Source organism: Nerophis lumbriciformis, linkage group LG13 (genome assembly GCF_033978685.3).
Source record: "Nerophis lumbriciformis linkage group LG13, RoL_Nlum_v2.1, whole genome shotgun sequence".
In the NCBI taxonomy this organism is placed as follows: Eukaryota; Metazoa; Chordata; class Actinopteri; order Syngnathiformes; family Syngnathidae; genus Nerophis; species Nerophis lumbriciformis.
Window position 1 is genome coordinate 21,643,461 of NC_084560.2, and position 15,349 is coordinate 21,658,809.

The 15,349-nt window shown below is 41.2% G+C and overlaps 1 protein-coding gene across 1 annotated transcript in view; it reads right to left on the minus strand.

The window, feature by feature from the left end:
- myo10l3 (myosin X, like 3) overlaps positions 1 to 15,349 on the minus strand; it is a 209,304-nt gene that overhangs the window by 32,906 nt on the left and 161,049 nt on the right. Inside the window, exons 22-24 of the mRNA XM_061971515.2 lie at positions 14,186 to 14,292; positions 8,519 to 8,911; positions 8,415 to 8,448 (exon numbers count right to left, since the gene is read on the minus strand). Coding sequence (XP_061827499.1) covers positions 8,415 to 8,448; positions 8,519 to 8,911; positions 14,186 to 14,292 — 534 coding nt within the window. The remainder of the gene's footprint in view (positions 1 to 8,414; positions 8,449 to 8,518; positions 8,912 to 14,185; positions 14,293 to 15,349) is intronic.

The following is a 15,349-nucleotide window of genomic DNA, read 5'->3' on the forward strand; positions in this document are numbered from 1 at the left end:
TAGGACCCTCACGCATCATTTTGAATTATGTTTTTAACACAATGGCCTTTTTATGAATAAAATAGCTGCGTAAACCACGCCGGACTGAACGTGTCATTTGGAAGGAGACACACTGACAAGCAACAATTGCATTTACGTTGAGACAATTTATTTAAAATCTGTTTGAACTTAAAGGGAAAAGATTAGTCCATTTTCTTGCACTTGTTTAATGCTTAAAGGGGAACATTATCACCAGACCTATGCAGTGTTGGGACTAACGCGTTACAAAGTAACGCGTTACTGTAATGCCGTTAGTTTCGGCGGTAACTAGTAATCTAACGCGTTATTTTTTATATTCAGTAACTCAATTACCGTTACTACATGATGCGTTACTGCGTTATTTTACGTTATTTTTTAATGTAGTATCGGCTAGAAACAGAAGAAGTGTCGTCCTTCTGTCTCACAAGGAAAAGAAAAGGCGTGCTTTCCTCGACCGAGGAGCGGAGCGCAGGGGAGACGTTCCTCCAGGGCCTATGTATTTCGGGGCTAACAACTTTCACTTTACCCGGCAGTGGGTCTTTACAGCTCTGGACTCGAGGGTGAATGATGAGGCCGGCGGTTTGTTGCAACTTTGCGACTTTATTGGTGTCTTGCACGCAGCCATCCACCAAGCTAGAGCACCTGCACACACTAACTGTTGCGCTCCCTCACCTCTCTCGCCCACTCACTCACTGACGTCACTCACCTCACATGCTGTCATTTCTTAAAGGGCCACACACACACACACACACACACGCTACTCTCATAACAACTAACAAGACATCATGGTGAAGTCAGAAGTCGAGTTTCTTAACAAGTTAACATGGAGACATTGTCACTACTTTTCTTTTGTCGAGCACAAAGAAAATAACAGTTTAGTTAAATGTAAGTTGTGTCTTGGATCAAAGATCCCATCTACTTAAAGTTAAAGTGCCAATGATTGTCACACACACACTAGGTGTGGTGAAATTATTCTCTGCATTTGACCCATCACCCTTGATCACTCCCTGGGAGGTGAGGGGAGCAGTGAGCAGCAGCAGTGACCGCGCCCGGGAATACTGCCCAAAACAGCAATTCAAATCTGCTGAAACAGCTACATAAATGGTAAATGGGTTATACTTGTATAGCTTTTCTACCTTTTTAAGGAACTCAAAGCGCTTTGACACTATTTCCACATTCACCCATTCACACACACATTCACACACTGATGGAGGGAGCTGCCATGCAAGGCGCTAACCACCACCCATCAGGAGCAAGGGTGAAGTGTCTTGCTAAAGGACACAACGGACGTGACTAGGATGGTAGAAGGTGGGGATTGAACCAGTAACCCTCAGATTGCTGGCACGGCCACTGCTAGCCAGGACAACATTGATAGAGCCATTGCAGCGTATGTGCTAGAAGACATGCAGGCTATTTCTACAGTGGAGTCACACGTTTTCAGGCAGCTAATTAGCATGATACCGGCGTCAAACAACAAATGGCATGGAAAACATGTTCCAAGTACCTGGACAGTGAGCACATAAACATGGAAAGCGAGCTAAAGAAAACACTCCAAACTCTGCCTCTGCTCATCATTGAAGGTACACACTGTCAATTCTCTTACATACTCTTTCATTCTAGACTTCTAGAGTGTTTGATTATCACATCACTCTAAATGTATAGACTATAAAGTTCACAAACATAAAGAGGGATGCTAGTGGGCCAGGCCAATCTTTCCTTATCTCTAAACTAAAACTGGGGAAATGTGTAGAATGTTCTGGGCTTCACTACAGTGTTGATCTCCTGAATACATGATTTTATTTCACAATTCCTTGAGAAAAAAAAATGCCTGGTTAGGCTTTGTGTATGTCATGTGTGCCTTCCTTGGGTGAAGCCAGCTTTACAGCTATGTTGTCATTATGCTGTTTGTTACTTATGTATGTTATGTTGCAGCTATTTCAAATAGTTTTGTCAATTTGTTTTGGCCTGAAATAAACTGGCCCTTTGAAACATATCTTTGTCTTTGTGTGTTGTATGTAGACCACATTGCTTAGCAGAGTTCAGTGATGCAAATGCATGTCAAGTTGATCAACACATTGTATTATTCTCCAGTGCAATAACAGTACTGAAATGAAGGCTAAAAGGGCATCAATGAGAGCCTTAAAAAAAAAGGAGAAAAAAAAGAAGTAACTAAATAGTTACTTTTCACAGTAACGCATTACTTTTTGGTGTAAGTAACTGAGTTAGTAACTGAGTTACTTTTGAAATAAAGTAACTAGTAACTGTAACTAGTTACTGGTTTTCAGTAACTAACCCAACACTGGACCTATGTAGGTGTCAATATATACCTTGATGTTGCAGAAAAAAGACCATATATTTTTTTAACCGATTTCCGAACTCTAAATGGGTGAATTTTGGCGAATTAAACGCCTTTCTAATATTCGCTCTCGGAGCGATGACGTCACAACGTGGCGTCACATCAGGAAGCAATCCGCCATTTTCTCAAACACCGAGTCAAATCAGCTCTGTTATTTTCCGTTTTTTCGACTGTTTTCCGTACCTTGGAGACATCATGCCTCGTCGGTGTGTTGTCGGAGGGTGTAACAACACGAACAGGGACGGATTCAAGTTGCACCAGTGGCCCAAAGATGCGAAAGTGGCAAGAAATTGGACGTTTGTTCCGCACACTTTACCGGCGAAAGCTATGCTACGACAGAGATGGCAAGAATGTGTGGATATCCTGCGACACTCAAAGCAGATGCATTTCCAACGATAAAGTCAAAGAAATCTGCCGCCAGACCCCCATTGAATCTGCCGGAGTGTGTGAGCAATTCAGGGACAAAGGACCTCGGTAGCACGGCAAGCAATGGCGGCAGTTTGTTCCCGCAGACGAGCGAGCTAAACCCCCTGGATGTCTTGGCTCACACCGTACCAAGATGATCAAGAGAAGAATATCGACCCTAGCTTCCTTGGCCTGCTGACATCAACTCCAAAACTGGACGGATCAGCTTTCAAGAAAAGAGCGCGGATGAGGGTATGTCTACAGAATATATTAATTGATGAAAATTGGGCTGTCTGCACTCTCAAAGTGCATGTTGTTGCCAAATGTATTTCATATGCTGTAAACCTAGTTCATAGTTGTTAGTTTCCTTTAATGCCAAACAAACACATACCAATCGTTGGTTAGAAGGCGATCGCCGAATTCGTCCTCGCTTTCTTGCTGGCTGTCGTGTCGTTTGTCGGTTTCGCTTGCATACGGTTCAAACCGATATGGCTCAATAGCTTCAGTTTCTTCTTCAATTTCGTTTTCGCTACCTGCCTCCACACTACAACCATCCGTTTCAATACATTCGTAATCTATTGAATCGCTTGAGCCGCTGAAATCCGAGTCTGAATCCGAGCTAATGTCGCTATAGCTTGCTGTTCTATGCGCCATGTTTGTTTGTGTTGGCTTCACTATGTGACGTCACAGGAAAATGTTTATAACGATGGTTAAAATCAGGCACTTTGAAGCTTTTTTTAGGGATATTGCGTGATGGGTAAAATTTTGAAAAAAACTTCGAAAAATATAATAAGCCACTGGGAACAGATTTTTAATGGTTTTAACCATTCTGAAATTGTGATAATGTTCCCCTTTAAGACAGGGGTCACCAACCTTTTTGAAACCAAGAGCTACTTCTTGGGTACTGATTAATGCGAAGGGCTACCAGTTTGATACACACTTAAATAAATTGCCAGAAATAGCCAATTTGCTCAATTTACCTTTAACTCTATGTTATTATTAATAATTAATGATATTTATCTTTGTGGAAACACTGATCATCTTAATGATTTCTCACAATAAATATATATAGAAACAGATAAATATCAATATGCAACACTTTATTTTTTATATTTTCTCTAAGTGCACATTTTTCAAATTGAACATTTTCAAATGATCACTTCTAAGACAGTCTTGTGAAATCACAATATCCCATTTCACCTAGCTAGCCACTAACATTTTTTAACAAATCATGAATTACTTTGCACCATGTTTGTACAAATAATAACTCATGTAAAATACAAAAGTCAACTCTCAAATTTTTGAACTGGACACCAAATCTGTTATGTTTCTTTGTCAGTTAGTGAAGACCAAGTCTTTAAAATATTTTCTTGGATTTTGAAATTCTATTTGAGTTTTGTCTCTCTTAGAATTAAAAATTTCGAGCAAAGTGAGACCAGCTTGCTAGTAAATAAAAAAAAATTCAAAAAATAGAGGCAGCTCACTGGTAAGTGCTGCTATTTGAGCTATTTTTAGAACAGGCCAGCGGGCTTCTCATCTGGTCCTTACGGGCTACCTTGTGCCCGCGGGCTCCGCGTTGGTGACACCTGGCTTAAGAGTTTGATAGCCTAATTAATAATTGAAAATTATGGGATGGATAATTGATTGATTTTTTACAGCGTGTTAATCTTGTGGTGTTTTGTTCTTCAAGGTTTTTCACCTAAATACTGCTAAAAAAGACTGCTAAAAAAGGTAACAAAAGTAATAAACCTAAGCAAGACTGGAAAAAGACTACCGGTAAAAAGAAAAAATAAGCTGTTTCTTCGTTTAGGGAAACTGTTGCAAACTAAAGGAAAAATAAAATGAAAGAAATATCAATGGTCTGATCTTTTGAGTGAAATCCAGAAGACACATTCAGCATTGGTACATCCTTTCAAATGTGGGATAAGCACAGCATAAAAGCAAAACACTTGACAGTGGGAGAGAACTTCTCATTATAAGTCAAAGATTTGATTCTAGAGGAGACTGAAAGCAATGGAAATGCGCTTTTACAGGTAGACCATATCCCAGGAAAAGGACAATATTTTTACACCTTTTGTAGTACAGTTTTCTTGTCGAGAGGGGTGACATTATGTCCCTCACAAGTGTATGTAAACTTTTGACCACGACTGTACATCCGCGCTCTCTGCTGGAAGACTGCCCCATTTGCACCATTAAAATGAAGGATGTCCCGATCAACATTTTTAGTCTCAAATCCTGATCTAATACTTTGACAACAGATTATAAAAGTGATTTTCAGAGCAAATAACCAAACACAATAACAATTTTTTTTTTATAAAGCTCATCTGATAACATTTTCAATTTGCTAGCATTGTTGTAAATCAGAACATGTGTGGTATTAAATGTTACACACAATTTTTTCAACAAAATAAAGTTATACTTACACCCTGAGTAACACCAAACACCAAAAAAAAAGATATTGTAATAAAAGGAATACAAATAAAAATATCGATCTAATTACTTTTGTATCGTTTGTATACTGATGCAATATTAGGTATGGATAGTATCGACAATTGGATCAATCACCCCTACTTTACATTGAAGTTTTAGCTGTTAGTGTCTTGTGACGACCTGCTCGGTTTGTGTGTGTGTGCTTGGTCATTCCCTTTCCTCTAGTCCTCATAATGATGCTTAGAAGAAACTTGGAAGCTTTTCAAAACGGAGCCGTTGATCGGACAAGACCTCCTGGAATTCATGCAACTCCAGCATGAATACGGAAATGCAACCGTGTCTCCCTGAGCGTGCAAGCCTTTTGCAGGAACCTCTCACGCGAGTACAATCTTTAGTAGAGATGTCCGATAAATGCGTTAAAATGTAATATCGGAAATTATCGGTATCGTTTTTTTTATTATCGGTATGTTTTTTTAAATTTTTTTGAAAATTAAATCAACATAAAAAAACACAAGATACACTTACAATTAGTGCACCAACCCAAAAAAACCTCCCTCCCCCATTTACACTCATTCACACAAAAGGGTTGTTTCTTTCTGTTATTAATATTCTGGTTCCTACATTATATATCAATATATATCAATACAGTCTGCAAGGGATACAGTCCGTAAGCACACATGATTGTGCGTGCTGCTGGTCCACTAATAGTACTAACCTTTAACAGTTAATTTTACTAATTTTCATTAATTACTAGTTTCAATGTAGCTGTTTTTATATTGTTTTACTTTCTTTTTTATTCAAGAAAATGTTTTTAATGTATTTATCTTATTTTATTTTATTAATTTTTTTTAAAAGTACCTTATCTTCAGCATACTTGGTTGTCCAAATTAGGCATAATAATGTGTTAATTCCACGACTGTATATATCGGTTGATATCGGTATCGGTAATTAAAGAGTTGGACAATATCGGAATATCGGATATCGGCAAAAAGCCATTATCGGACATCCCTAATCTTTAGCCACGTAAACACTTTTTTTTAGATAAAGATTATTTATGTATTTAATATATGTTTAAAGTTAAAGTACCACTGATAGTCACACACACACTAGGAGTGTTGAAATTACTATTTGCATTTACTTACTATGGTATATTATTTATTTATTATTTATTCAGTGTTCTGTTGCAGAGAACAAAGAAAATGGGATAAAATAGCTATGGTATGAAAAGGGGTAGGATTAAATAAGCTCAGCTTTTTCTTACTCCTTTTCGGAAACTGAAACTGAACTGAACTGAACAGCTGCGGTAAAGGTCGACTGGACTCTGCAGCTCATTAGCCGATCAGTTAAAAAAGGCACATTTGGCTATTGTTGTTTGCTGTACCAAATGTATTTGTTTATTTCACTTGCAAATAAAGTGAGACAAAAGGTAAGTGGTCATGTATTTTGTTAAATTTTTCATAGAACTGAAAGTGTACCATAGCTATATCGTGGTATATCGTTATCGTGATATAAAATGATCCATATCGTGATATACATTTTTTTCCATATGGCCCAGCACTATGTGCTTCACTGATGAGAGTATTTGGCAAGCACCGTTTTGTCCTGCTAATTTCAGCGAAACTTGAACTCACCGTAGTTTGTTTACATGTACAACTTTCTCCGATGCTGCCACAGAAAGACGTGATTTATGCCACTCCTTCTTTGACTCATTTTGTCCACCAAACATTTTATGCTGTGCGTTAGGGTTGTACGGTAACCTGGTACTAGTATAGTACCGCGATACTAATGAATCATATTCGGTACTATACCGCCTCTGAAAAGTACCGGTCCACCACACGACCTGCTTGTTGTCATTAAGTTGTTAGATAGCACACGTCACAGTAGAGTCTGATTGCTCAGCTCAATATACACACCCATGCAGCAGCTATGTGCTTGTTTAACTCAGTGTTTTTTTTAACCTTTTTTGAGCCAAGGCGCATTTTTTTCATTGAAAAAATTCGGAGGCACACCACCAGCATAAATCATTAAAAAATAAAACTCAGTAGACAATAAAAAGTCGTTGTCGCAATTGTTAGATATGAATTTTAACCATAACCAAGCATGCATCACTATAGCTCTTGTCTCAAAGTAGGTATACTGTCACTACCTGTCACATCACCCCCTGACTTATTTTGAGTTTTTTGCTGTTTTCCTGTGTGTAGTGTTTTAGTTCTTGTCTTGCGCTCCTATTTTGGTGGCTTTTCCTGTTTTGTTGGTATTTTCCTGTTGCAGTTTCATGTCTTCCTTTGAGCGCTATTCCCCGCACCTGCTTTGTTTTCGCAATCAAGACTATTTAAGTTGTTGCTATCTTTTTTTGTGTTGACATTGTTGATTGTCATGTCATGTACGGATGTACTTTGTGGAGTGGACGATCTCTGCTCCACACGCTGCAAGTCTTTGCTGTCGTCCAGCATTCTGTTTTTGTTTACTTTGCAGCCAGTTCAGTTTTAGTTTCGTTCTGCATAGCCTTCCCTAAGCTTCAATGCCTTTTCTTAGGGGCACTCACCTTTTGTTTATTTTTAGTTTAAGCATTAGATACCTTTTTATCTGCACACTGCCTCCCGCTGTCGCTTGCATATTGTGTTCACGACAAACCATTGTCGCCTCACACGACCTGTTCCCGACATCTACAAAGCAATTAGCTACCGACTGCCACCTACTGATATGGAAGAGAATAACACGGTTACTCTGCCGAGCTCTAGACAGCACCGACACTCAACAACGGCACATTACTCGGGGACGGCGTGGTGCGGTTGGGAGAGTGGCCGTGCCAGCAACCTGAGGGTTCCTGGTTCGATCCCCAGCTTCTACCAACCTAGTTGAGGTGAGCAAGACTTTTCACCCTTGCTCCTGATACGTCGTGGTCCCGCCATCAGTGTGTGAATGTGTGTGTGAATGGGTGAATGTGGAAATAGTGTCAAAGTGCTTTGAGTACCTTGGAGGTAGAAAAGCGCTGTACAAGTATAACCCATTTACAATTATTTGCGGATTATAATCACTGGTTTGCAAACAAATATTTTTAACCCAAATAGGTGGAACTCCATAATCTCCCACGGCACACCAGACTGTACCATGGTTGAAAAACACTGCTCTAGTTAAAGGACCGTAGGAGGCCATTGAATGACGTCAAGGTGGACATCACGACGTTCTAAAAGAGTGGACTCACCTTCTGACAAGCGCCATTCAGCACCAGTGAGTTCCTGAGAATATAAAGCAAGACATGTGAAAGGAACAAGTGTGATGTTATTGTACTCATTGTTTTATGTTTACCTTTTAACGTTGCCATTTGCAGCCTTTTGACACTCCTCCTCCGTGTCCTTGATGAGCCTCAGCTCCTCCTCCGCCTTCCTCTTCAGCTCCTCATCCAGCAACCTCTGTTTCTTCTCCTCTTCCTCCCGCTTTCTACTCCGCTCCTCCTCCTGTCGCCTCATCTCCTCCTCCTTCCGCCGCTTCTCTTCTTCTACCCGCCGCCTCTCTTCCTCCTCTTTCTTGCGTTTCTCTTCCCTGAGCTGCCGACAGAGGGATCGGGCCATCTGGCCTCTGCGGTGCTTCTGCAGGACCACGGAGGCCAGGCGCAGTCGCAGGAAGCTCCGTCTCCAGAAGTGAGCGCGGTAGTTCTTCTGGATGGTGACGATGCCGGCCAAAGCCCTCTTGTACTGCTTCCTGAGGGGAGGGGGGAAACGTTGCGTGTCACCACAAACATAGCTGTGACGTCGCCGCATTGGGCAGTCGGCACCCGCTGGCGACCTCTGTTTAAATAAACAGAGCTGGCGGCTCGTGAAGAGCGCAGTGCTGACAGTCTGCTGAGCATGCGGTTGTGTGGGCTGTTGTGTTTAGCCTCGTGACTAAGCCTCGTCACCCGCACGCACACGCATGCGCTGCCATCGCACGCATACAGTGTAAACATGCATAGCATACATGACCCGACCAGGCCCACACACAAAGCTGTGAACGTTTGACCCTGAGCTTGGCCCCGTCTCAACCATAATCACTCCACGGCCTCTGACTCATCTCAGGCCGGAGATAATGTTACATATAATAACACAAAGGCTGCACTTGTGGCTTCAGGGAACTTTTCAGGCCTTTAGTGAGCTCCAATAGAAACAGAAAAGCCTGGTAATTGTCAACTCTTCTATTATCCTCTCCTTATGAAGCTTGTTATGAGACAAAACCAGCATTTCATGAGGTTCACCATCACAATCTATGTCAGGGGTGTCAAACTCATTTTCAATGAGGGCCACAGTTGGCTGCCCCCGCTTGTACAGTGAGGTATTTATTAATTATATGTATATTTTTTTACGTATGCTGTAAAAAAAATTGTGCAGAAGTGTTGTTCATGTTGTGGGAACCAGAATATTGGTAGCAGAAAGAAACAACCCCTTTTGTGTGAGTGGGTGTGTATGAGTGTGAATGGGGGAGGGAGGTTTTTTGGGGGGGGTTGATGCACTAGTTGAAAGTGTATCGTGTGTTTTTTTTCTATGTTGATTTAATAAAAAATAAATAAATAAAAAAGAAAAGAAAAAAAATTGTGCATGTATGATAATAAAGTTCCTGTAAACATTGAATCCATAGTTTGGGATGGAACACTGTCCTACAAGAACACTCTACTACAGGGGTCGGGAACCTTTTTGGCTGAAAGAGCCACGAAAGCCAAATATTTTAGAATGTATCTCCGTGAGAGCCTTATAATATTTTTTAACTGCTAAATGCGTGCATTTTTAAGTAAGACCAACATTTTGAGAGTACAATAAGTCTCTTATTCTTTTTAATAACATTGTTATTCTGAAGCTAACCAATAATAAATCAAATACTTCTTACCTTTAATGCGACTTCTTGAACAGGTGCGGTAGAAAACGGATGGATGGATTAAAATGCATGAGAATGTTTTATATTTTAACGTTATTTTTAACACTGTGATTACGAGGGGAATTATTCATTACTTAAAGTAAAGTTAAAGTACCAATGATGTGGTGAAATTTTTCCTCTGCATTTAACCCATCCCCTTGTTCACCCCCTGGGAGGTGAGGGGAGCAGTGGGCAGCAGCGGTGCCACGCCCGGGAATCATTTTTGGTGATTTAACCCCCAATTCCAACCCTTGATGCTGAGTGTCAAGCAGGTAGGTAATGGGTCCCATTTTTATAGTCTTTGGTATGACTCGGCCGGGATTTGAGATTGATCTGAGAGCCAGATGCAGTCATCAAAAGAGCCACATCTGGCTCTCGAGCCATAGGTTCCCTACCCCTGCGCTACTACAAGGGTCAGGAACCTTTTTGGCTGAGAGAGCCACGAAAGCCAAATATTTTAAAATGTATTTCCGTGAGAGCCATATAATATTTTTTAACAGTGAATACAACTAAATGCGTGCATTTTTAAGTAAGACCAACATTTTTAGAGTACAATAAGTCTCTTATTCTTTTTAATAAAATTGTTATTCTGAAGCTAACCAATAATAAATCAAATACTTCTTACCTTTAATGCGACTTCTTGAACAGGTGCGGTAGAAAACGGATGGATGGATTAAAATGCATGAGAATGTTTTATATTTTAACGTTATTTTTAACACTGTGATTACGAGGGGAATTATTCATTACTTAAAGTAAAGTTAAAGTACCAATGATGTGGTGAAATTTTTCCTCTGCATTTAACCCATCCCCTTGTTCACCCCCTGGGAGGTGAGGGGAGCAGTGGGCAGCAGCGGTGCCACGCCCGGGAATCATTTTTGGTGATTTAACCCCCAATTCCAACCCTTGATGCTGAGTGTCAAGCAGGGAGGTAATGGGTCCCATTTTTATAGTCTTTGGTATGACTCGGCCGGGATTTGAGATTGATCTGAGAGCCAGATGCAGTCATCAAAAGAGCCACATCTGGCTCTCGAGCCATAGGTTCCCTACCCCTGCTCTACTACAGGGGTCGGGAACGTTTTTGGCTGAGAGAGCCACGAAAGCCAAATATTTTAAAAAGTATCTCCGTGAGAGCCTTATAATATTTTTTAACAATGAATACAACTAAATGCGTGCATTTTTAAGTAAGACCAACATTTTTAGAGTCTCTTACTATTTTTTTTTTATTAACATTGTTATTCTGAAGCTAACCGATAATAAATCAAATACTTCTTACCATTAATGCGACTTCTTGAACAGGTGCGTTAGAAAAACGGATAGGTGGATTAAAATGCATTAAATGTTTTATATTTTGAACGTTATTTTGACACTGTGATTACCAGCGGAATTATTCATTACTTATCATGTTAAGCAATGTCAGCAAAGATTTATCTGAGAGCCAGATGCAGTCATCAAAAGAGCCACAGGTTCCCTACCCCTGCTTTACTACCTCTAGAGCAGTGGTTCTTAACCTTGTTGGAGGTACCAAACCCCACCAGTTTCATATGCGCATTCACCGAACCCATACCGTAATCATAAAATGATGTTATAATATTAAATAAATACTAATAAAGATATATTTTACAAACGGAAAGTTACAGAAATGTACACATGATCCCATGTTTACATCTCATTGTGCAACATGTGAATGTTTTGGTGGGAACTAAATGCGATATCTGAAAGGGGTACACATTATTTCCAAAGTAGGAACCTCACCCAGACATATAATACTAGTACACAGCTCATGATAAGTGGGCCAAAACACTTATATTAGAAAATAATCTCATGGAAATGACTGCTGTCATTTGATTACAATAATAAAACATTGAACTTGTTATTTAGTCAAGTTTGGGACAGGTGTGCTGCAGGTGTGACCACAGTGCATGTGCACGTCTGACGTCGCTCACATGTGCTCCACCGAATGCTCAAGGAGTTTTTGCGTTTGCTCACATGGAAAATTAGAAGGAACATTGTCATTATCCATAATACGCCGACAGGGAGAAGTTTTTATTTAAAGGATGAGTCGGGCGTGTCTTGACCTCGGCGGCGGAGGCTCCGCCGAACCCCTGAGGCCGACTCACCGAACCCCTAGGGTTCGATCGAACCCAGGTTAAGAACCACTGCTCTAGAATTTTGGATTATTAAGAATTAAATAATGGCCCCAACCCAACTGAAGTTATGGAGTCAGCTTTGGTATTCCTAGAAGGAACAACACAACATGAAACGCCTCCAGGTTGAGGGGTGGAAGGCCTTCCCACAGCAGTGTGTGTCCAACCTGGCACCTGTGGCAATGTACTGTTCGTCCACGCCAAACTATTTGTTTATTTTGTTTTTGACTGATCAGAGTTGAATCATTTAATCTAGTACAGAGCTTAAAAAATGCAATAGCAAAAGCAGAATAAGCGGTTTGTCATAGATTTGTCACATTTTACATGGTCACAACACATCGAGTTGTGCATCATCATCATCAGCCGTTGTCAGTCCACTGCTGGACGAAAGCCTCAGCATGTTTCTGCCATAGTGAACTATCTCTAGCTGCTCCTTGCCACTGCACTGTTCCCCAATATTTGTCTATTTCATCTCGCCATCCCATCTCGAGTTGTGCATGTTCATCACAAACTGGGCCTTATTTCAACTGGGAAATAAACCGGCTGTCAGTATTATAAGATGTATAGTCAAGTAGCAATGTTGCAATGTAGAATTAATGACTGCATGCAATGTCCCTATAATATTGGCACATACAGTAAATAATGTAGTTGCTTTTCGCAAGTGTTAAAATATTTCGCTTATCGCATGTAATTAGGGCAGTGTTTTTCAACCTTTTTTGAGCCAAGGCACATTTTTTGCGTTTAAAAAAATCCGGAGGCACACCACCAGCAGAAATCATTAAAAAACGAAACTCGGTTGACAGTAAAAAGTCGTTGTCGCAATTGTTGGAAATGACTTTAAAGCATAACCAACCATGCATCACTATAGCTCTTGTCTCAAAGTAGGCGTACTGTCATGGCGTCGCCGTTTTCCTTTGTGTAATGTTTTAGTTTTTGTCTTGCGCTCCTATTTTGGTGGCTTTTTCTCTTTTTTTTGGTATTTTCCTGTAGCAGTTTCATGTCTTCCTTTGAGCAATATTCTCCGCATCTACTTTGTTTTAGCAATTAAGAATATTTAAGTTGTTTTTATCCTTCTTTGTGGGGACATTGTTGATTGTCATGTCATGTTCGGATGTACATTGTGGACGCTGTCTTTGCTCCGCAGTAAGTCTTTGCTGTCGTCCAGCATTCTGTTTTTGTTTACTTTGTAGCCACTTCAGTTTTAGTTTCGTCCTGCATAACCTTCCCTAAGCTTCAATGCCTTTTCTTAGGGGCACTCACCTTTTGTTTATTTTTGGTTTAAGCATTAGTTATCTTTTTACCTTCACGCTACCTCCCGCTGTTTCCGACATTTACAAAGCAATTAGGTACTGGCTGCCACCTACTGATATGGAAGAGTATTACACGATTACACTGCCGAGCTCTAGACAGCACGGACACTCAACAAAAACATATGATTTGCAGACTATAATTACTGGTTTGCAAAAAATATATTTTTAACCCAAATAGGTGAAATTAGATAATCACGGCACACCAGACTGTATCTCACAGTTGAAAAACACTGAATTAGGGTACGTGTTCAACTTTCAATTGAATATAATGAAACCTGTCTGGCAGTGTGAATAAAATGTGAGCAAAGGCATGATTTTTAATGAAGTGGAGCTGCAATGGATGACATGCCGGAGGGCACTGGACTGTCAGGCCGAGGCGGAAAGATGCAAAGCTTTGTGTTCAGACAAGAGTGAGGCTTATCGACTCTAGACAAGTGCATCCATTGTACACTTGACTCACTTAAAAGTTCTGCTCCAAACTTTTGCATCACGTCGGTAACTGCAGCAGCACATGCACAAACGTGCCCAAAGGCATGCACATAATCCCCCCCCCCCCCTCCTCACCCCCCCGCGCACGCGCACACGCTTCCATCCCAAAACAAACACTGACAACTGTCACTGCCACTCAGCCCACTCACCTTGCAACATAACTGAGGATGTGGGCGCGGATCACCATGCCAGCCTTGTGCCGCACCTCCTCCCTCTCCTTCTCCAGCCTTTGCTCCAGGGCCTCCTTCAGGAACACCTGCGGGTCGAGCAGCGCCACGGCCAAGCCCGACAAGGAGAGCGACAGGAGGAAGGTTGGGAGTGGGGGTGGAGGGGGTGAGGTGGAGAAAAAAAACAGGACGGGTTAGTTCCTTTTTTTTTTTTTTCCCTTGGTGAGTATGGGCCAACAGGGATGAGAAGGCCCCTTGTGCTGTTGGCTGGCAGTGCCCTTCTGCAGCGGAAGCTGGGCTGCAGCTGAGGTTAGCAGGCTGGCCGCCCTCCTCCCTCGCCGCAGAGTGGAGATTGGGGCAAAACTGGCACCGGGACTGCGGAGCTGCTGCGTGTGACGCCGCTGCTGCACAGCCTCATTGTGTTCGGTTCCTGAGTATTTCCCTGCTGCTGCTGCTGCTGCTACTGACGTGCACAGGCAGCAAGGGGAAGGGAGGGATGGAGGGATGAGGGGGAGGGATGGTGGCGGTTGTCCAGAAAGGCAAGCCACACCTCTAGTTGCTCTTGTGAAGAAAAGAACAAGAGTTTGGTTAACCCCTTCGTGGGCACACCGGAGACTCGATGCTGTCGTCGGAACTGTAACCTGGGGAAGGAGCAACACTGTGTCGTACCAAGTCACTTTGGGCTATTTACTTTTTAGTTTTGAGCGATTTTACCTCAACTTTGTAGAGGAAGGGGGGTTATGGGCCAAGGAGGAAGCCATGGCAGTTTTGGTTGGGATCTGATTTTCTACCACTGCCGAACGCAGACGTTTAGGTTCATGTCGACATTTGTTATCTAGTGAAGGCCAGATATGTTGCATTGGTAACACTTTAGTATGGAGAACACATATTCACTTGGGATGTCTGGTAATGGCTTTTTTGCCGATAGCCGATATTCCGATATTGTCCAACTCTTTAATTACCGATACCGATATCAACCGATACCGATATCAACCGATATATGCAGTCGTGGAATTAACACATTATTATGCCTAATTTGGACAACCAGGTATGGTGAAGATAAGGTACTTTTTAAAAAAATTTATAAAATAAAATAAGATAAATAAATTAAAAACATTTTCTTGAATAAAAAAGAAAGTAAAACAA